The 23491-nt window shown below is 42.9% G+C and overlaps 1 protein-coding gene across 3 annotated transcripts; it reads right to left on the bottom strand.

Annotated features, from left to right (window-relative positions):
- Window positions 1–695: 695 nt before the first annotated feature.
- On the bottom strand, window positions 696–22753 carry POLE2 (DNA polymerase epsilon 2, accessory subunit). Of its 3 annotated transcripts, XM_054825819.1 has the most exons (19): window positions 22631–22753; window positions 19969–20069; window positions 17586–17661; window positions 16085–16162; window positions 14758–14851; window positions 13161–13235; window positions 11862–11945; window positions 11247–11303; window positions 10802–10850; window positions 9739–9811; window positions 8982–9154; window positions 6287–6376; window positions 6030–6084; window positions 4787–4846; window positions 4612–4689; window positions 4094–4202; window positions 1393–1569; window positions 1204–1271; window positions 696–867 (listed from the first exon to the last, which is right to left on the bottom strand). In XM_054825819.1, the coding sequence occupies exons 1-19, from the start codon at window positions 22696–22698 to the stop codon at window positions 849–851; spliced, it is 1584 nt and encodes a 527-aa protein (XP_054681794.1). In that variant the 5' UTR covers window positions 22699–22753; the 3' UTR covers window positions 696–848. The 3 variants fall into 3 exon arrangements, with proteins under 3 accessions (XP_054681794.1, XP_054681795.1, XP_054681796.1); XM_054825820.1 differs by lacking the exon at window positions 13161–13235; XM_054825821.1 differs by lacking the exon at window positions 22631–22753 and having other exon boundaries at window positions 17586–17696.
- Window positions 22754–23491: the final 738 nt, after the last annotated feature.

Genomic DNA, 23491 nt, shown 5'->3' with positions numbered 1-23491 from the left:
CCCCCCGGCCAGTTGCTATGGAGACGCCAAACAACATGGCAGGCTATCCCCTGGGGTGTTCTCCGAGTCGCTTCCTCTCTACTTCCCGGCCTCGCCGAGCCTTCCCCCGCCCTTCCCCTCACTGGCTTCGTGCTGGCTCCCAGCCCTCGCCCTTGCCTGCCACAGGGGCCGCTCACGCTCCCCCTCCCCTCCTGCATCCCTGAGCTGGCGCTGCCTTCCCCTCCTGGCCGGGGGTTGGGGAGCACACTTGGATTTGGGTTTCCATCTCCGCTGTAAGCCAGACCTGATGCGGAAGTCTGCGGTGCCAGGCCCTGCCTCTTTCCCACCTTCCCAATCCCTCCTTCAGCAGGAGTTCCTCCTCCTGGCCTTCCACAACTGTATCCAAGGACCTTGTCCTCGTTCCTCTCTCCTCACCTCGTCTGACCAACGCCATCCACAGATGATGCGCTGCCATTAGTAAATCACACCTCATAAATCTTTGCTAGACCTTTCCACTATCTCAGCAGATAACTAGCTCTCAGTTCAACTCAGCATGGTAAAAGACAAAGTTCTCCCTATCTTTAACTTCTTTGTTTAAAAGAGAGATTTCCTGTTTGATACGCACGCATCTGGTTCCCCCAGTTGTCTTCTTTTATTATGCTTTTCCAATTATCTTCGCTGTGACTCTACATTTGTTATCTAAACTAACACCAGTATCTTTTCCTGTAAAAGTTTATTTGGGTGCAAAATCCACCATTTTTGACCTTGACATTAAGCAGTGGGTAATACATCATAAAACCAATCCATCTGAGATCCAGCTGCAGCTGGCTTTACAAAGGCTTCCTCCCTTTTTGCAGTCCTGCAGAAATTCAGAGACCCTGAAGCTTGCTGAAAATACCAAACAAAAACAATATTTAGGTTTTTTTTTTAAAGATAGTTCACAATACTATTCTATTTCTCGAATTATGAAAGATTTGATAATATTTCCTTCGACTTTTGGATCATGCTTCTCATCATCGTTATTTGACTAATTTCTAAATTTATTATTTTAGTTCTAGGCATTTGGATTTCTTACACTGCCTAGGAATGAGCATCAGTCTAGGTTAACTGCTAGAACATTGACATTCACTCTGTTTATATAATTGATTTTCTCTGTTCTTCCTGATAATTAGAAAGTCGGCAAATAAAATATTTCCTTTTAAATGAGAAACTGAATATATTTACCTGTCTTCAACTGTCTTATTGGAGGGGTAGAATACCTTGAATGAAAATCCACTTCTTGGAAATGAACCCTGTAAAGAAAAATGTATATACCACACCTGTGTAAGTAAAATACTGTACAAATAGTAAGAGAGGCACTTGAGCGTAACTGCACTCCCTCCTTATCTTTGGTAAAGCGTAAGGAAATCTTACAGGATTTATGCAAAGACAGTCGGTGTTGGTGACAGTGAACGGGTCGTATTTATCTGCAACAACGAGCATATCTGGCAGAGGATATACCCTCAGGGCGTAGTCGTAGGCCCAGTACACAGGGCTAACGTACAGCGGCAGTGGCGTCAGATGTCCTTGTGACAATATAGTCTTTACAAACTGCAAGATAAACATAAAGAGTTTGAGCCATTTTCTACAAGTCAAATTCATTCCTGCAGCTGCTACTGCTGTTAATAAAGAAGCTTTGAACCTGGCAATGTTCTTTGTGTATCTCGCTCCCTCTGATTATTAATGATTTCTAGAGTCAAGCAGTAACTCCCCTACGCAGTCAGCTGCTGGCTTGTTTGTTGTGGTGTTTGGGGGTTTTAAACACACAAAGTCCTTTCTAAAGCGTTATCAACCAACATTTGAAGGTGTCAAAACTATTTCATCCATCAGACTCTCCAACAAACCGTAGAATCTGCTTACCTGTTCCTCCAACCCAAGAATACCAATGCTGTCCTAACTTTTATTTTGTAGGGTGTTTTCCCCTCGGGCCTTTCCTTGCAGTACCCAATGACCACAAGACCCACACATAAACACAGTCTTTTCCCCGAACTGGGGAAATCATTTGATTCCCAAATGATTTTGATTCCCTTGGCTGTTCTGGGCGTTGCCCTGCTCCGGATGCCAGCTGCTCCCTTTCATTTGCTTTTTTCATTTGGCAAACTCCAACCAGGGCATTTTGGTTCCTGAAACTCCTCAAGCCCCTTGAAAGTTTTTATTATCTCTAATCAATCACGTAGCTGCCATTAGGGTCCATTTTTCCCAAAGGGCCAAAATCATTGCAGCGACTTGGTGGAACGGTCTGCTGTTGACAGAAAATGATGTACCAAGCGTTGGCCCAGCTATTCCACTAATACTGCACAAGGCCCAAAGTCACGATTAATTCCATCTAATGTTAGTAAGAAAATTTCCCTCTCTCATTCATCTTTTTACACTGATGGCTGAATTAAAAAACTCATGAGAGGCAGAAAAGGCAGAGCAAAGCTGAAGTATGCAAAAGCAACCTAATACTCTTATCTGCAGAAAGTGTTGCAGTACATAATTCTACATTTCCTTCACGATTCCTTCCTTTCCAAGCATGAGAAAGCTGTGTGTGAGCACAGGGAAGCGACGGCTTGCAGCGCACACATCCGCGTCTGCGAATGCGTGCATCGGTGTCCACATTGAATTCCTTAACGTTCACAAAGAAACGGTGCTGTCATGATGGAGCAAAGGAAGAAAGGGCTAAAAGAAGTTCCCAAGTCAAACAAACAAACAAACAAACAAAACCCTATAAAATAAATAGAAACATGCTCTGGCCATCACTGCAGTGAGCCAGCACTGCCTGGATTGTTCTCATTCACTTATATCAGCAAGTCCCATCAAGTCCTGCTGTGCGTTCATTAACTAGGATCATAACTCGGAGTGCCGTGGCAACGTATCAAAAGCAGGATTAAGGCTTCAACTCAGAAGGCAGAAAACGCAGGTGGCCTTTTGGAAAAGTGACATGCTGCTTTACTGCAAATGTCACTGGTTAATTGATCAAACCTTAAAAAAAAAAAAAAAGGCGATTTGTATTAAACTTTGCCTTAAGGAATCAATGGTTCTTGGTATGACATTCACTGCTGGTGCACATAGACCAAGAGTCAGTTGCTGTAAAGCTCTGCCGTCAGGGGTGCCTGCAGTGGGACAGTCACACTGACTCCATGCCATCAGTCAGCATCATGGTTCCAGTTATTTTATTGTTAAGATGGAATTTAGGGAGGAATAACCCCAGGCACCAGTACAGGTTAGGGGCTGACCTGCTGGGAAGCAGCGCTGTGGAGAAGGACCCAGGAGTCCTGGTGGACAACAAACTCTCCATGACCAGCAGCGTGCCCTCGTGGCCAAGAAGGCCAATGGTGTCCTGGGGTGCATGGAGAAGAGTGTGACCAGCAGGCTGAGGGAGGTTCTCCTCCCCCTCTACTCTGCCCTGGTGAGGCCACATCTGGAGTTCTGTGTCCAGTGCTGGGCTCCCCAGTTCAAGACAGACAGGGAACTACTGGGGAGAGTCCAGTGGAGGGCTGTGAGGATGATGAGGGGACTGGAGCATCTCTGGTATGAGGAAAGGCTGAGAGAGCTGGGGCTGGTTAGCCTGGAGAAGACTGAGAGGGGATCTCATCAATACTTATCAATATCTAAAGGGTGGGTGTCTAGAGGATGGGGCCAGACTCTTCTCAGTGGTGCCCAGTGACGGGACGAGGGGCAATGGGCACACACTGGAACACAGGAAGTTCCATCTCAATATGAGGAAAATCTCCTTCACTCGGAGGGTGACCGAGCACTGGGACAGGCTGCCCAGAGAGGTTGTGGAGTCTCCTTCTCTGGAGAGATTCAAAACCCGCCTGGACACGATCCTGTGCAACCTGCTCTGGGTGATCCTGCTCTAGCAGGGGTGTTGGACTAGATGATCTCCAGAGGTCCCTTCCAACCCCTGCCAGTCTGGGATTCTGTGAAATGAAGGTAGTAATACTAGGTGTATAGATCCTTCTTGTAATCCCTCTTGGTTACTCTTGCAACGTGTTGTGAGAATGCAGATCAGAGCACCCTGATTAAAAACCTGCTGGTTAAAAAAGCAGCCAAGGAGATCTCAGTCAGAAGCGCTGAACAACTCACTCACGTGGTTGGGAATATCCATGTTGCTGCTAGGAAAGTGGACACAGTTTCTGCACATCTTGTTTACCAAATCTTCACGAAAGATAATTATTTCTTGAGTGCAATATTGAACCCTAAATGGAAAACATTAATGAAATTAAATAAATTGAGATGAAACTAAAAGATAGGGAGCTGCACTATAAAGTTGTTCTCCATCTAATACAGTACAATGAAAAAGCACATTTCAGTTAAAATAATACTTTCCCATCTTCCCTTCATTCTCTCCAGATTCAGAAAAAACACGATGCTTTTGATACTCGCTATCAAACTTTTAGCACTACTTCCTTTCATCACTAACTTATCTATGTATGAATGTATTTAAAACTAGTTACAATTAATGCAAGCAAGAAATTCTAATAATTTGAAAAATTTAAGACCATTTTTTCTAGAATTTGTCATTTTTGAAAATTACATCTGCACATAAATTAGTCATTTGGTTAAAAAAAACCCAACATTAAAAATAGCAGTAAGTTACACTGTTACCTGCAAGGATTTGTGGTGAAAACTGAAAATGGCACCAGCTGTCTGAATTCTTCAGTAATATTTTCAGCCAGGGGAGGTCTAAAATAAACAGCAACAGATGTATCAACTAAGACTCTTACCTTCCTTAACTATTTAACTCAAAATTCCAAAATTATAAAAAGTAAAGCAAACTGACCTTGGTAAAATAGAACCAGGACCAGGGTCTTCAGGGCCAGGAACAAACACAAATCGACTACTGTAAAAAGTTCAACATATCACTTTTATAGAAAATGATCCCAGAAGTATCTAAACATCGGTTATATCCTGCTGTCACTCCACAGAGGCATGCAAATAACCTGTTCTGGGGCAGAGATGACAGCTCTTCCTGGCCTTAAGAACCACGTAAATCACAGTTAAGGCATAAGATGCCACTCCTCACTACAGTGGAAGGAACCTTAAAAACTGTTCACCGTGCACAGGGGCCAACTGTGGGAAGGACGACAGAGCAGGTTGTGGTGGTAATGGGCTCCATCATCCCATACAGGGACCCCAGGTAACCCAGCAGCGGCACACCAAGAGAGCCCCACCGGGACACGGGATGGAGGATCAGTGCCCACAGCTTGCTTACATCTCACACAGAGCTCAAGAGCTGCAGGCTGCAGCCATTCCGGCTTTTGGGGCCCATTCTAGGAGCCGGCTCTACTTCAGGGTGACTGTTACAAATTCAAAGATCAGAGGCCAGGAAGGATAAGCCTGGCCACCTCCCTGTTTTACTTTCCTTTGTATACTCAAATCTCTGTAGAAGGGATTTAGTTCTCCAGGCCTGGAATGGGGCTCTCATGGAGCAGGGACACAAGAAGAGATAAATAAAAGATTTCTTTGCAGGATTGCGTTGCTTTGGTTAGTTCTCAAACTAACTAGCTGTGGAGAACCGTGTGTGCAAGAATGGAAAAGATCAAAATGAGATATCTCCATGTAGGCAGTGCTCAGTGTTTCAGGTGACATTTTCTGTGGCTGGTACAGAAAGCCTGTAGGTGATTGCAGCAGTGGCAACACTTCAACATCAGTTTATAATGCAGCACTGCTTGGGCAGAACCCTGCTGATTTAAAGGGAACTCCAGAGAAAAAAGGGGCTCACCCAAACAGCACTTTTGGGGAATCATGGGCCATGTTTAGTCCACGTGGAAAATGTTCCAGGGAGAGGCAGTTTCACCTTTGCTCACTCAATAGTAGCTTGCATGACCAAGCTGTTTTAGATAAATTCAAAACCTTACACTGCTCCCAAAACAAACTTACAGGCCTGTTACAAGCCCAGCTTGCTATCTGATCATAGCTGGCTCATAATCATGAGGAAACATTGCATCTGTTAGTTTCTTAAAGTAATTTAAACAAAGGTTTCACAAAATAAATTTCCCTTTTCATAGCACTTTGCTGTGTACCTTTTATGAATGCTAGGATATTCACATATCGTATCTGCAAGAGCCTTCAAGGAACCTAGAGTCAGGAAAAAAAAATAAATCTATGATACAACACCTGGTTAGACAACAAACAGATTATATGAATCACTCCTACACTTCAGTACATTAAAAATGTGTCACTTAGAAAATACGGGTTTCTTTTCTGCTCTCTTAATTTGTCTTGTCATCATCATTTTAATTTAACATACATGTCTGACTGTATATAAAGACTTCCCTACCTTTCAGTGACTGAATTTGATTTTTTCCATATGGTGCAGATGAAAAATTTCCACAAAAGAAAAAGCAGGTTGGAGGTGCAGAGGAATAACCTGGGAAAAGAGAGTATCTGTGAGTATAACATCCATTCACTTCAGTATCTTTCAGCATTCAGCCTCTAGTCCATTTCATGAAAGGCAGAAACTGTGTCCTGGTTTCAGTAGGGATAGAGTTAATTTTCTTCCTAGCAGCTAGTTAGTGCTGTGTTTTGGATTTAGGATGAGAATAATGTTGATAACACACTAGTATTATAGTTGTTGCCAAGCAGTCCAGGACTTTTCAGCTTCTTACACTGCCCTGCCAACAAGAAGCTAGTAGGGGACATGGCCAGGACAGCTGACCCAACTGCCCAAAGGGATATTCCATACCATATGACATCACACTCAGCATATAACTGAGGGTTAGCCGGGAGGTGGGGTGGCTCAGGAACTAGCTGAGCATCAGCTTCAGGTGGTGAGAAACTGTGCCATGCATCACTTGTTTTGTGTATTTTTTTATCATCATCATCATTATTATTATTATTCTCTTCCTTTTCTGTCCTACTAAACTATCTTTATCTCAAGCCACAAGTTTTACCTTTTCCTTTTTGATTTTCTCCCCCACCCCACCGGCAGGGGGTTATTGAGCAAAGGGCTGTGTGGTGGTTTTAGCTGCCTGCCGGGTTAAACCACAACAAACTGAAACAGCACTTCAAGCTGTGCTGCTATTAATACACCTGAACTAGTTTCTTGATACAGGCTTTTGTAAGCTTAAAAAGGATGATGGCAATGTACAAATGTCACCTCAAGGGAGCCCTCTGTTATTTACAGACCCAGTTCCAACAATATTTTTTGTGCGTATCCAACTAACTACTCACCCAGTCATATAATTACACAAAGTACAATTATAATAAATAATACAATTTAAAAATGCATTTTTTCCTCCTTAAAGAGAAAAATAGTGAGTAGGTAGCAATGGATTACTATTAACCTCCATGCATCATTCCAATTCAAGGGCTCTACCAACATTTAATTTGCTCTTTGGCATTATAAAGCAACAGTAATTGGAATTGCCTGAGCATTTTAAGAAGGTGATGAATCCTCACAATATCACTAATCACCCAGAAACATATGCTTTATAGCAAAGAGTGAAAAAAGAAACCTGATTCCTACCCCTAAAAGAAAAATAAAACCATCTACTCAGGCATTCATCTCATGCTCCCAGTTACTCTCCATTTTCCTAACACGCAGTACCAGACTTGGATTTACTTCACTATTTTTCAATCCAGTTGGTAAATAGGACAGAATTGTTTATACCAGAGGAATGGCTCATCAATGGTTTTTTTCTTGCTATTCCACTCAGCTATTATTTTTAGTTTATAATTATGAAGCTTATTATTTGCCCATTAAAAAAAGGTCTCAAAATAGTAAATGCAATGTAAGCATCTTTGCCAGTTGAGTTCGGTTTATTAACTGCACTGCCCAAAGTCCCTTTATTACTTCAGCATATGCAATCAAGGTCAAGTTCAGTTTGCTTTAAGGATCTTGCCAACTTTGATCAAGATAGTGAACTGGTTTCGTAGCTTCTGGACGAGTGTGATAATTTGCGTCCAATTTTCTTTAGGTGAGTAACAGTTTCCCACCCTTCATTTTATGTTGCTTATTTTTAAAGCAGCCACCCTCTCGCACTTCCATTCCAAGACAGACAGGACGAGCTGCTCTGGAATACAAAGAAGCAATTCACAGATCTCGCAGATGCTTGCTATCCAAATGTTGTCCACATTACTAATGTAATGATGCATGGAAGAAACAGTTCATATTTTAAGAGTAACTGACGTTTTTTCATTGCTAGAACCAGGAAGCATTCGAGGGACTGCTAATCTCCGATGAAGTAAGATGTTTTCTTTAAACTATGCCTAGGAAGAACTTTCGTTAGCAAGGGAAACATTCTTGTCACAGCACATAAACCATTGTCCAAAACAATATTAGTACTGAGTGATTTATGAAAAGGAAGTGTCAGCTTGCAAAAATATAATACAATCCAATTTTTAACACTGTTAGAGAAAGACCCAAAAAGAAATTTAATAGCAACCATGAAACACAAATAGCTGTCACTAAACTGAAAATGAGACTTCACTGGCTTTGGGCTTGGGTTCAGTGGGATCCTACCAAAAAAATGCAACAGTTGGGCTTATTCTAGCTTTCTCAAAATGGAAGTTCATAAAAAAATGCACAATACAGTAATACAGGACTCTTGAAAACTGTTGCCTGACTTTTTCATTTAAAAGTGCATGTCTGAAAAAAAAAAAAAAAAAAAAAGGCAGACAAGCCATTGTCTTGCTGCCAGTCGTACACTGTCCAGCTTCCCCTGCCTGGACAGGGATGCTCATGTGAGTGACCACAATGAAGAGTTCACAAAGCTAAACCAGCATAAAACTAATTCTCCAACAAAGGCCATTAGTTTTCTGCTGGGACATTCCCTGAATTAGCTCACTGTGGGTACAGACTTCCCAGCCCATGCCAAGGAGGGGGCACAGCCACAGCTGGGGACTGAGGACCAGCCAGCCATCAGACTGCCTTGCTGCACTCGTCACCTCTACCCATCAGCGCTGCTAAGGACTGAGGAAAATGGTAAAAGTTCTCTAAAACAAGGCTCAGAGTCAAAGCAGTTCTCACCTACCCGAAAACATTGTGTGAAGCTTTTCCAGTACTTCTGCTTGATCCAGCCATACATCAGAAACAAACACAAACATGGCATCTTCATTTTCATCCTCCAGCTGCTTTAATTTTGCGGAAGCCTTTACTGAAGCTGAAGAAGGCCCTCCAAAGAAGTTTACATTCCCATAGAAGGCTCTACATCATTCAAATATTCAAGTTAGTTCTGCGTTCTTCCCAAATCATTAGTAGTTTTGATTATGACTTACATAAGCCATTTTAATTATTATTATGATGATAGGTAGCTCAGATGGTACCAATAATCATCTAGCACTTCATGGAGAAACCAAGGAAGATAAATGGCAGTCACCTAGATACAGAGCAGGGGCGCTGCCCTGCCGTAATTTAACAGATCATCTCAGGGTAATATTTATCCTCAGTTCTCTCCCCCATCCATTCCTTGAGCAACAAGGACTTTCTTATTGCCATGTAATAGTTACCTACCTTTGCAATTGAGAAGGGCTTAGATCTCCATTGTTACTAACATGCAGAACCCAACGGCCTTTGGAAGGGTATTTCTGCTACACTATAGGATTTAGTACTGGTCCAAGTAGACCAGCAAGTCCCAGAATTGCTTCCTTAAAATTGTATTTATTTTGAAGCATTTGGGGAGGAGGAAGAATACCATACTTTAATGTCACAGAAATTATAAAATAATAATGCGCTTACTTAGAAACCCATAACAAAATATGGAGCGAGGCTGACGAAAGTCAGTTTTATACCTAGTGGTAGCAGAAGGTTCAGTAGGCGGAAATCCAAAAGCGTTCACATGAAAAACTTCATCTTCATACCAACCTAAGAGGATTTTTGAACAACAAAATAACCTTTAGTTTTTCTAACAACATCATGTCCTAGACATTAGTCAGAGAGTTGGCAGCTGTGCCGCACAGCTAGTCCCAGCCTCCATCAATCCCTCTCTTGTGATAGCACCAGGCCCTGCGCTGTTTAGTGGTGAACCAGACCAGGGAACTATCTGGCTGAAAAACGGGCTGAGCAAGAAACCAACTATTTTTTCACCCCAGTCACTTCTTTGAATGCACAGCCACATAAAGAACCTTCTCAACTCAGCTAAGAATGTAGGGGAACAGGAATCATTTTTGCTGGCCCTGCCCCGGAAGAGTCTCCATCAAACTGCACCCTTCCTTGAGAACTGTCCCACCTGTTAGAGGAACAGAAGTAACAGGGTGATACTTGTCCCCACTACCATTTGTGCGCCTAACTTCTATTGACTTTATACGTTTTAAACATAAAATGCATTATTAGAAAATAGACTGGGATTATGTATATTGCAGAGAGTAATATTCTACAAACAGAAATGTCCATTGTTTTGCTAAAACAAGGCTCCAAAACTGCAAGGGCTTACAGCATCTTAATGAGAAGATTCATTAAAGTCTCTGAAGGCTTTGCCAACAGAAAGCAGCATTTTCGGATTGTTAAATCAAACTGTTTGGTCATTCTAGCCTCTCTTCCTAATCTAGTCAGGTCTCCTCCACGCATATTGGAGCCAGGCTAACCAAGGCCCATCCTCAAAGCTGCTACAGATGCTCACATCCCACCGACATCACTGAAAACAACAAATTTCATAGTGCTCTGTTCTCTGCCCACAGACCCCACAACGAAACAGGAAAGGCTTACAGCCTAAAGTCTCAGCCACAAACTCAGCTCATGGTCAAGCCTCATCAACATGAGACTTGTCTGTTCAGCCACACCTGGCAGACACGTAACTGCAGCAACAACCATTAACAGAACAACTTATTACAAGCTAAGAAAAATAGTTTGCTTTACCTTCTGCCAAAACAAAGCATGATTCAGTATATAAACCACTGTGGAACTGGTGCAGAAAGGTTAAGAAATATCTTTTTCTTAGATCGGGACTCTTAAACTAGTTCTTTAGCCAAAGTTTGCCTTCCAGCTGGTGTAACACAGTTGGACACTACTGAGAGTTGCTTTACGAGCCCGGCAATCCGCTGGTAGCTAAGTAGGTAAGCTCACGAACAGCCTGCAAACGGGAACACACTCTGCTTCCACTAGGAGGAATACTAACCTTGTCCTAAGAGTCTCTGTGAAAGGTCACTGAGCTGCAGCAACCAAGGAATTTTAAAAGGAAAAAGACAGAGCTGCAATTCTCAATACATAATTTCTAGCAGTCAGTATTGATGTATTATTCAATCTGAAATTGTCCAGGTCTACAGGAAATTTCTTCAACTCTTACATCACAGGAAAAGGATATTGCTTTACTAAGGTCTAGCTGGACAACTCCTGTAGGGTCTTCTAGGAAAAATTTCCCCTAAAAAAACAGGATTAATTAATAAAGTAAAATATACCCAAACACATAAATGCTTCAATCAGAAGCATCTATCAGTCAGCATTTAGAAATAATTTAGCCATTCTTAATATTCCAAGCTTAGAACACACCGGCAAAACTAAAAACCACGTAGGTTATAGTAAGTGTATCTTAGCACCTTCCCTTGGAGCTGCTGCAGTGTGGACTGCCGGTGCACCCCCACACACAATCACAGTCCAATGCAGCCACAAGTCCAAACACAGTCACTGGGAGCTCCAGCATTTCAAGAAGGAGCATGCCTAGAAAACGTAACTGGTTCTGGTTGCTGACATAAAGCATTACAAAATTCTGTAGTGAGACCAGAAAAACATTTTCCCTCACACACTAGCATCCACTGCTTGTGGAAAACTCTGTTCTTAGGGAATGGATCTTGCACCACTTTCTGCCGCTGACATATATGACAGAATAAAGTGGTGAGATACTCAAGCCTTCTCATTTTCTAATATATTGTAAAACTGAATGAATGGTGACTTAGATACTCCACAATAAAAAGCAGCCTACCTCCTTGAGCTGAGTTATCATCCCAAGCACAATCACTTCTCCCACTTTAGCTGTATTGCCCAACAGAGTTTCTACTGTTTTAAGCTGTAATCAAAGGCAAAAAATCAAATAAAAATTAAATCAAACTCTTCATATATCTATCCTTAAGCAAGCAAGACAAAGCCCCACACAGCACATGTGTTTACATAAATACACAAATGAGTTATGAGAGAATTCAGGCTCATTACAAAAATCAGGGACGCATTTCTGAATGTCAAATGTAGCACAGTTGAGGAAAAGATTTCCAATAATGACTGCTAGCATAAAGAACTGCTTAGCAAGTAAATATTTATTGTGATTATTTTGATTACAAGTGGATTAAAACTGAAAAGAACAAGTGGCAATTTCTGCTCTTGCCTAAGAATGTCAATTGTAGTAATTGGATCCTCAGCGTGATCCGATCTGAACCACAGGGCCAGCCTGCACCCGTACAGTAACTCTGATTATTTTAATCGAAGAACCTTAGATAGATGACAGAGAACACTCCAGAGTAACGCAGGTGACATCGCATAGCATGCTGCCTGCGGTTTCTGGACAAACTTATTTTGGTCCGTCAAGCTGCAGTTAAGAGAGACAATCCTCCTACAACACCAGCATTAAGCAACACGTTTGCCACTGCTGGGCAGGGAGGATGGGAAGCAGTCAAGGGAGAAAGACACCTATAAAGCCTGGATGGAGATGCAGGCTCAACTCAGCTCAGGTCAGCCACTTTTCTTCTATGTGATGGCATGCTCAGAATGGGGAGAAACAGGGAAGTTGAGCAAAGCAAAAGCTGTTATTTGGTACCCAGTGACACACACATACACACACATTCATCTTTTTTTTTTAAATATGTAATGACTACATAATATAGAGAGAGCATTTGATATGAGAAAGCTGAGATGGGAACAGAACAGACTAAAGTTACGACCTTATTCAGCTGTAGGTTTGTGAATTTAGTGCTTATGAAAGAAAGAAGTGGGGAAAATATCTCCAAACAGCAGGAAGCAAATAAGCTGAACAGCTAAAGCCCTTCCGCCTCAGGAAGCCACGTTTCTCTTGCACTTCATAGCTACTTTTGAGTAGCCTGGTCACCATGCTGATCTGAGCCAAGTAACTGCATTTTTGACACACAGGCTAAAAATGATCGAAAATAACTCATTTCCATCGATTACCCATATGGGATGTAAAACTAAGATGTCACTGGAGAACTATTACTGCATTAAAATGTGACACAAGTACAGTTCCCTTTGCAAGAGAAAAAACAAACAGATTTTTTACCTGGAATTTGCTCCCACTGTCATCAGGATGAGCAATGACTGCTGAAGGAGTAAACAACTCATGTCTATGAGTCCTCTGCAGAAACCAAAATTGAAGTAATCCAGTTTAAAAATAAATGAGCACTGTCAGCCACTATACAAAATACTTTGTAAAGTTCTCTTACTCTATTTTATCCAGCAATGCTTAATTTGTTGAGCATAATCAGTTCTTTTGACAAGAATTTGCTTCTAAGAAATAGATGATCAATAATACTGGACAATAAAACTAAGCTCAAAAAGTAACAGCAAATCTGGAATGCTTTTAAAAAACGTTTTTTCTGACTACCTGGAAGGAAGGGGTGAGACAGCAAGGGAAGGTAAATTGTATTAAATGCTAACTATGTGGAAAAGAGCAGGTTTCTCTTCGGGGCAGGGCCTATTATTAGAAGTAAGCACTTTAAAAAAAAAAAAAAAACACAACAGAACAAGCTACACTAACATATAAACTGCAGAAGAAAATGCATTGTAGAAATTTTCACTTCTCTCACTGTTTTTCATGAAGTCTGAAAGCCTCCCCCTGGAACAAACCCATCGCTACCAGCCTGTGTAACACAGGCAGTAACTCGTATCAGCAGCCCTCCCCCACATAGTGACCTGAACCTTCACTTTTCTGGAGGTGGGAAAGGAGTACATATGACAACCAAACACAAAACCGGTACAACAGGGAGCCTATGCAAAACCATCAGGCAAAGAGGTGCAATGGCACAACACAGTTCAGGAACAGGATACGCCCTGTGGACACCTCCTGCTGCTGTTTTGCGTGAGTGTGCCGATTCCAGCAGGTTTCACTAATTCTGATGACTGTTTGTATGAACTAAAGCTTCTTCAGTTAACGGCTAACTGGCATCCCAGGGTAGAGGTTCCCAAATTGCAGTATACATGCTCCTAGTGGAAGCAAATCCCCTGGTAGACAGAGAGTTGTTGCTGCTCTGGGGTATCTGACGCTGTGCACGCAACCACCACACTGGTCCAAAGGATGAGCAGTTCACGCTGTTCAGCTGGGTGCCTCCCTGCTGCCTGCAGGGCAGCGCAAAGAGCCGTGCTCGCTGCCTGCCTGTGTCCAGGCACTTCACTCACACCTCAGGTCAGGGTCAGGTCTGCACAGTACCTGCCAGCACCGAGCAGGATCTGTGCTGTGCATCAGCCCACTGCAATGGGCTAAATCAGAAGAGAATTTCAATGCTTCAAGGGCAGCCTGAATGAGACCTTCCCGGGGCTTCGGGTTTGCACAATCTCAACAAGCACTACGTACAACGACATGCTAATCAAATGTAGCACAGAGACAGACTACAGGAGGGAAAAGAGCAAGACACATGCAGAATACGTAATTCCCTCTTACGACATGATACTAAAATGCAGAAACACGTGACTCCATCATGCTGTATGGTGACAGTTGAGAAGACTGATGAATCTTAGTACAGACCCTGTTCTTATTCAGATTTTGTTTAAACTGTAGCTCACAAAAGTACCTCAACGCAAAGCACTGTTGTAAATGTAAGAATACAAAAAACAGCATTTTGTTTGTGTGTTTTGTTAAACAAAGCAAAACTTTTTCTGACCTGTTGTAAGATGGAGTAGCGTTCACGAAACAACTCCGCTTTATCTCTGGCAGTTCCAAATAAATTTGGTACAGGAAAGTTGGTCATTGACAGACTACAAGAAGTTTAACACAATCAAGATTAAAAAAAAGGTACATTCCACAAACAAAAATGACTTATTGATCTAAAACTTGTAGGAGGCTGCAAAAGCTATAACACTACTGCATAATTTATTTACTCAATGAGGAAGATCTCTGCTAGGCAACCTATGTTTCTGCATTTTGAAGGCTACATCCATTTAATTTCTCTCTAACTCACAAGCCTTGAAATTTATCTTTCCACCTGAATGGGACTCTGCAGAAATCAGTTTTTAAAAAAGCAGTTACGTCTTTCAAGTGGCCATGAACAAGAGTATTTTCTTCCTCTTGGTTAGCAAATTGTCTTCATGGAATTCTCTGCTTCCGACAGCCTGGAAAGCTAGAAAGCAGCACTGGAATTAAACACCTACTGTAAACACACAAATTGCTTTTGCTGGACTGGCAAAATCATGGGCCAAAGCTAGAAAATGAGTTCAACATTACATGAAGGTCGCTGCAATCCCTCACAATGAACGTCACTATCCATTCCTCAGCTAACGCCACTTCCAGCTTTTTAAAAGCATGGCCTCTTTGTCTCAGCAGCTGGGCTGCTTGCTGTTAAAGGTAAATTCTTTAGCTACTAAAACACTTACAACCAATTCTTCCAACTACTTCTTGCTTTCTCCAACCTGGGGGACCACCAGTTGCTCCTAATTTTTCTTTTTTAGCATTTGTAGCTCTACTTAGAAATGCTCCAGGGCTTCAGGGAGTTGCAAGCTACAGTCTAAGAAATAAATACATGCAACAGACCAAATTTATTTCAAAAAAAATTAAACAGCCAGATGTGGGGGGGGGGGGGGAAACCAAGCTACATTTCGTGATGTATGCCCCTAGCCTTACTGTCTCTTTTATTCACTAGATGGCATAAACATGGTTGGACATTTTACTATCTGATAAACATCAAAGTTTCAGAGCCAGTACCATAGGCAGCACAGAATACACTGCCACCGGAGATACGAGGCCCCATTTCAGCTTCGTTTTACTGGACTAGGAAAACCCCAATGGCCCATTTATTTATAAGCCAGCATTCATCATAGAGTCTGACTGGCTCTTCAGAGACTAAGAAACAAAATTATCTCACTTTCTCACCCAAGCTTGAAATGAACAGACCCAAATGGGAAAGATTAGAAAACAGACTTTTAGCTATATAGAAATAGAGGATTTTTTCTAGAAACAAGAAGTGGTTGAAATGTAAAATATGCAAGACTTACGGTAGAAACTTCTTTCTTTCTGAATTATAAATATAACGTGGAATATCGAAGGCTCCAATGATGTTGAAAACATTTTCTCTGAAAGAAGAATATATTTACAACATTATCTGAAGTGGATCAAACAAACAAAACATGTTGAATAAAATGTATTTGTTTTGTTCACTATCACCCTGTGTTATCACCATTTCTCCTGCAACACTCTACCTATTGGATACTACTACATCTTCTAATTCAAAAAAAAGGAAACTCTTTGGAAGTTCATTTAGAAATGAGAGGGATACATCTCCTTCCCTTACCATCCTCTGCTACCTTTTCTGACAACAGAACAGCCTCGGCGTGGTTAATGTGAATGGGTTTAAACAATGGACATGCACAACTCTTCAGACTACTAATCGAGTTGATACATCCCATTATATTCACTGGTTCAGCTCTCTCCTCTGATGCCTCTCATTTCTCTCTTACTGTAAGTGGATCAAATTAATCAGAGTAGATAAAATTATCCCATGAACTGTCAGTAAGTCTTCCAAGCACAGGACAACCATCAGGCACTGATGTCTCAGGCTTCAGAATGCATTTCTTACAAAACTTTGCCTTCAAGCCTTCTGCAACATAATTCAAGAGAGCTGTCCAGGCTGACTCTATGATGTGTAGAGCTTCTCCCTTCAGGATTCTGTACTGAGAATCTGTGTGTACAGATTTCTCTTCACTTCTAGAGCAAAAAATACATGAAGTATATAAAGCAACCCAAAGAAAAGTCACACTCAAACCATCTGCATCATAAAGGTTCCAGCGACAAGGAGAAAAGTAAAAACCAAATTTGCTTCATATAGAGAAACTGTGGGATGACAGTATCTAATTGACGTGCCTAGCAAACCTTCATTTTCATGCTTTGCATTACAATGTCAATACACAACGTAAACACTAAAGGAAACACATTCATCACAATCACAAATAAAGTTCTCAGAAGCTCAAGTAATTGCTCTCCGCTTTGTTATCAGAGAGTGAAAATCAATCATGGTTTTCAACAAAAAGCCCTGCTATACAAAAAAAGCAGAAACAAGCACCATGGAGGAAACTTTTCCAAGTGCTTTCAGAAAAGAAGTATCTTACAAAAGGCACAAAAATAACCTTAGATAATTCTCAACTAGAGAAAAAGAAATAAAGACATGAACAGATGTAACAAGTTCTCTCTGCATTTTAACTATTGGTTTATTTTACTGGTTAATATTCAACCTGTATCACACGTAACACATAACCATACCATTTCAATTCCAGAATGTCAGCATTATATTTAAAATCCCCTGGAGGCCTATCCACGAGAACAAATTTTCCAAGAAGGAACATTACTAACCTTCAAAGACAGTACCAGGAAGACAAAAGCACAAAGCAATTACTGCATGTGTAGCACTGCAGAAAATGCCTGACATTTATTTCCCAAGAAGAAATACAGGAATGCATACAACTCCCATAAACCTCAAATAAAAAAATAATGTCACCGTACATAGTTTCATCTGATGCCTGGCTACATTCTTGGACGGCTGCTTCCACTGTGGATTGTTCAATCATATTAGATGACACTGAAAAGAAGATTTCAAAGGATGAAAACTGCAGCCTATAGAAAGTAGTAAGAAAGAAAGAAAGTAGGTCTCAAATATTTTAAAACAAGTGGTTTGGTCTTCTCAGGAATATATTACACAAATAAATATGTTTTTGGTAAGCTAATGACACACACTGTTTTCTCTTTACAAATGGATCACTTAATATTCTTACCAGAAGGATACATCTCTAGTGAAAAAATAATCCACACACATGCTGTGCCCACCATTAATTCACTAAACATGGAGAACAAGACAATTATAGTTTATGCAAAGCTGCCAAATATACTACAAATGTGTTAGATCTGAGCTTTCACATTCTGGAGGTTAATTTTGTTCCAGAACATTATCACACAGATTGCTGTCATAAATAAGTATTCAAACAGTTTAACATAATTTTGGAGATAGGCACATTGTTGTCTTCATGGATTTAAACTGATAATTGAAATTAAAAATGTTTCTAAACATTAATGTTTTGCTGAATTTGAAGGGAGGACCAATCAAGGCAGATTCACAAAAGGACTTGGTCAGCATCTCCAAGCCTAACTGCTGGGCTCCTGGAACAGCAATCAGTACCTGAAAACCTGCCCTTGAGTTCCCTAGCTGGGGCATGGGACTTAAAATCACAATTCCTGTAAGACAGTGATGAATAGCAGAGGAAAAAAGGGACTAAGGGAGCTAGCAGGAATCACAGGAGAGACCAGCACGCCTGAATTGCATCTCTACCCCTAACTTCAAACAACTCGCAGATGTTAGCTCAACAACGTGGGAATTTATAGCACAAAATTACGCCCTGGACAAAGACTGGTGTTGGCAAGTGCACTGACTGCATGTACTACATTGGCCCTGGAGCTTCTCGTACCAATTCAAATTTGTTCAAAAATGTCGATGCAGTAATTTGTACCAGCGGGCTTTATGCTAGATCAGGACTAGTTCTTCAAACTGCTTTTACTCCCTGTTTGCTCAGCTATGATCTGTTATCCCATGGCTAGAGTAAGAATATAATATATAAAGCCATAAGTTCTGTAGTCTGTGCTCTAGTAAAACTACAAAGCAAGCATGTGCCCACCCTGGATTTAATTCTGTTTAATTAGGATAGGCCGGGAAGGTTTCCTGACCTGATCTGAGGCCTAATATTTAGTTCAGAACACATTTATATGGATTTGAATCTCCTCGGCCAAAAACTGGAAGTGAGCCCAAGTTTCCTAGTTCTCATGAGCTGTGATCAGTAAACACACACATGTCAGGCATCAGTGCCACCGCCATCAGTCACATTGTTTAACCAAAGGTGCTACAACTCCTGTTCTGTGCTGTCAGACTGTGTCACGTATATTTTGAGCTACCACCCCATGCCTTTCATGGCGCTCAGGGGCAGGGACACTGGATCTGTGTACCTCAGGACATACTGTCCCAATTAAGCAGGAGGCAGTCCCCAGACAAAATACCGGACGCTGGAATTTCAGGCATGCTCAGAACCAAATGGGTTGTGAGAACTTTACCAGCAAAAGCTCGGCTCTTTGAGCGTCTCATGTTTTTATGGGATTTTCCAGGAGTTTTCTGGATTGCACTTTCGGACTTAGTAATTTATGGAATTTGATGTACTTTCACACGCCAAGCAGATACAGCTCCTCCAGCACTGCAGTGCCCCAACTGTTACTAGCACCTTCTGCCCAATGTTACTACCACGATGTCAGGTTGGCATAACAGAACGTCAGCATCTGCCTTGCTGCTTCAGAGAACATCCAGGTGATGATTACACTCCATCTGCAGTTGGTTTGAGTTAATATGCTGGACCATTATACTGGTGCACTTGTATCTCCCACTCTGCGTGGATGTGATGGCAGTGATCTCTGAAGGAAGGAATGCTACTGCTTGCTTCTTGCAGTCACAGCTAGGCTCCTCAGATTATAACTGCCAACAACCCCACCAACCCTTTTCTGGGCCTGGTTTATTTTAATATTTAAAATGATAGTTTCAAATGCAAAGATGTCCATACAAACTCAGCTACGTGCTTTTAGTGACTGGCACTGAAAAATTTCACTACTCTTGGAAAAGTCAGGAGGTACCAGGCTGCCAACTTTTTAAATGGCAAAATTATAGTGTCTTTTGCTGACATTACAAACTTCAGTATTTAACAGAACAAAATGTCAACAATGCATTTATCTTCATCAACCCAGTAGGCTAGAATGATACCTTAGTGCACATGCTGCCAGTAACTCCGTCTTTGTCTAAATAACCTAAGTGCAAGATAAACTTAGCAAGCTTAAGAAAAAGAAATTGTTTACTTACAAGGCTGTTTTTCAACGGCATCAATGACATTTTCAATTACATCGTCAAGTTCTACTTCATTGATGGACTGAAGTGCTTCGGTAAGATACTTTAGAGCATCCCTAATTCCAGTGAAGAAAGTCAGCTCCAAGAGCAATTAATATTTAATACAGTTTATACAAACTATGCCAATGTTGGCAGATGTGCACATAATCACTAAACAGCTTGTGATTAAAAAAGTAGAAATAATTAGTACTGTATAATACTGCACTAGTTTAAGTCAAAGAAAAAAAAATCATCAGGATAGAAAACACTGAGGATAAGAAGCAGGTACAGAGAACCTCATCTTCATACAATCATAGAAAGATGCATGTCAGAAGGGACCTCTAAGGCCTCCTGGTCCAGTTTTCTGCTCCAATAGGCCAGCCACATTGCTCCAGCCACATTTCCAAGGATGGAGAGATCTCGCAACCTCTCTCAGTCCTGTCCTGGTGCTTAACTACTCTCCCTGTAAACAACTTTTTCATAGGATTATAGAAAAGTCCACATTAGAAGGGACCTCTGGACACCATCTGGTCCAACATTCTACTGAAAGCAGGGACTTATACTATGCCATCCAGCGCCCCGTCAAGCCAAATCTTGAGTATTTCCAGTGAAGAAGATTCCACCACTTCTCTAGTCAACCTACTCCAAACTTTAACCGTACTGACAGCACAGATTTTATTTTAAGCTTGTGCCCATTGCCTCTTGCCCTGTCACTGTGCATCCTTGAGAAGGAAGCACCTCTGTCTTCTCTATAACCACCTGTTAGGAAGACTGGGATTAGATCCTCCTGAGCCTTCCTTTCTTGAGGCTAAATAAACCCAGATCCTTCGCATTTTTTCCACATCAAGTTCTCCAGCCCTCTAATCACAGAATCCCAGAAGGGTTTGGGTTGAAGGCACCTTTCGAGGCCATGTAGTCCAACCTCCTGCAGTGAGCAGGTACATCTTCAACTACACCAGGTTGCCCAAAGCCCCATCCAACCTGACCTTGAGCATTTCCAGGGATGGGGCATCTACCACCTCTCTGGGCAACCTGCTCCAGTGTTTCACCACCCTCATTGTAACAAATTTCTTCCTTATATCTAGCCTGAATCAACCCTCCTTTAGCCATTCCCCCTTGTCGCGTCACTCCCTGCCCTTGTCACCAGTCCCTCTCCAGCTTTCCTGGAGCCCCTTCAGGGGCTCTAAGGTCTCCCCGGAGCCTTCTCTTCTCCAGGCTGAACCACCCCAACTCTCTCAGCCTGTCTCCATAGCAGAGGTGCTCCAGCCCTCTGATCATCTTTGTAACCTCCTCTGGACCCACTCCAACAGGTCCACGTCTTTCCTGTGCTGAGGACCTCAGAGCTGGATTATCTTGGTGGTCCTCTGGTAGACCCTCTCCATTTTTTTAATGTCTCTCTTGAATCAAAGGGACTAGAATCCCAAGTGGGATTCCTTCAGTTGCAATCTGCGTTTGCTGGCTCTCACCCCTTCTCTGTGCACTGGCTAAGTCCCCATTAGGCAGCTGGATCATCTTTACCCTCTTTTCTGCAGACTGAGCAAACACAGCTCTTCCTGCTCCCCTACGCACCACGGGCTCCAGCCCATGACCACCTTAACAGCCCTCTGTTGGTTACATTCCAGTTTATCAGTATCTCTGAGATTGGCGTTATTTTAATTCTAAATAAGAGGAGAATTAGAAGTCCACTTCTTCCCTCACCCTTGGACTACAGTCTCGCACCTAAAGATAACAAATTTCTTATTAACATCATCTGTCGGCCAATCAAAACTGGCATTTTGGTTAACAGCCTGACCTTCAAAATGTCTCAGTTCATTTAACTGTGGGAGTCGGGAGCTCTGAACTTGGACTCCTCACTAACAAAATTGCCAGGACGTTGTCGAAAATAATCACATCCCATCCACACCAGAAACAAAATGGAACTAATATTAACACACAATTTTTAAAGGAAAAATACGAGCAATAGAGCCCAAGGCACTCTTATAAATCATGACACCTTCCACTGCAAGCAGAAATCACTTTTCTTTGACCTTGCAATGTCTAACTAATAAACATTATAATGTACCTTTGGAAATACCATTTCTTCCTATAGTAAGAGATGCTGAACATAGAACAGTCAAGCGCAACTCAGGAAAGAGATCCCAGAGTTGTCAGGGGCAGTAGCCAGTGGCAGACAAAAAACCCCAATAAAACATCCAGCACCGCCATCAGGGAGGGTACCAAGGGGAGACCAAGGGCAGCTTTTAGCACTGCAGGTGCTGCAGTGGTTCAGGTCACGGGTGGAGATGGATGGAAGAGGCCCACAGCAGCAGGACAGGCAAAACAACAGGGCTTCTGAGGAGAGATTCCCAAGTCCTCTGTGCGAGGGTGAGGAAGAGGAGAGAAAGGCGTTATCACATCCCCGAGGAGGCAATGCGGGGAGTGCGGACCTGTCCCTGACCAAATCCCACAACGCGAGACCCAGGGGCGCGCCCCGAAAGCAGGACGTGGGCTTGAAGGAGCTATGAGAACACCCCCCGGGCGGAGCGCGTAACGGCCCAGGGGCCGCTGCCGGGCCCAGCCGGGGGCCTGGCCCGGGCAGTTTGTCCCGGCTGGTCGCCCCCGGGCGGGCCGCCCCGCCGCGCCCCCCGCCGCTACTCACGCCCGCAGCAGGAGCCCGCGCAGCCGGAACGCAGAGCCCAAGCGGCGCCGCAGCCGCTCCGGCTCCATGGCAGGCAGTTGGCGCCAAATGGCACCGCACCGCCCCCGCCGCCCTGGCCCTGCCCCGGGGCGGGCGGAGGCTCCGGGACGGCCCCGCTACGCCCCTCGGGCCTCCGCGTGGAGAACCGTGGGGGGAGGTTCCCCCACTCCGGAGCGCGGCCCGGCTGACGCCCCCCCCCCCCCCCGGCGGGGGGCAGGAGGGATCCGCGGGCTCAGGGCTGTGTTTTCCTGGAAGACGGGATGGCTGCGGCATCACCCACCCCAGGAACGGCACCGTTCTGTGCCGGGCTGCCCGCTGTTCTTGAGTGAATTTCAGCTGGTTCTGTCTTGGCCAACAAGCACACGACGGTCTCCACGGCGGTTTTTACACATAATGTTTTCCTCTGGCCCCAAGCAGTTGGAAGTCTGTTGCAAGATACCGACCCCCAGTATGGAGTGTGATAAATAAATACACTGCGCCTCATACAGTTCCAGTCTTGTGGGGCAGCTGCCTTCTCTCCAGATGAAAAATGACTGATGTTTTATTCAAACCCTGTGAGCTCCATCTCTCAAAGCACAGCTTTATTCCACAGAAGGCTCCCAAAGCAACTCTGAAAGAAAGTTCCTTGATCAAAAGACTGCAGGGATATTAAGCTGGATAAAAAATGTCAGCCTGATTTCTGTAGTCCATTCTCAACTACATAATGTATAATCATTGCTCCTCATCTGGGAGCAAGCTCATGGGTGAAGCTGCATCTACTCTCTTTAGACTAAAAGCTGCCATCTGACAGGTCTCGATATTTTGGCAGGAAATACGATCCAT

Source organism: Grus americana, chromosome 5 (genome assembly GCF_028858705.1).
Source record: "Grus americana isolate bGruAme1 chromosome 5, bGruAme1.mat, whole genome shotgun sequence".
In the NCBI taxonomy this organism is placed as follows: domain Eukaryota; kingdom Metazoa; phylum Chordata; class Aves; order Gruiformes; family Gruidae; genus Grus; species Grus americana.
Note: the sequence above shows the minus strand (reverse complement) of the source record. Positions and strands in the feature narration are given on the sequence as shown.

Coding starts and splice junctions, on each gene's coding strand:
- POLE2 (XM_054825819.1), bottom strand. CDS start 22,698: ATGGAGCCGGAGCGGCTGCGGCGCCGCTTGGGCTCTGCGTTCCGGCTG. Junction 20,070..22,630: donor CGCGGGCTCCTGCTGCGGGC/GTGAGTAGCGGC, acceptor CACTGGAATTAG/GGATGCTCTAAAGTATCTTA. Junction 4,690..4,786: donor CCTGGTTCTATTTTACCAAG/GTCAGTTTGCTT, acceptor TGTTTATTTTAG/ACCTCCCCTGGCTGAAAATA.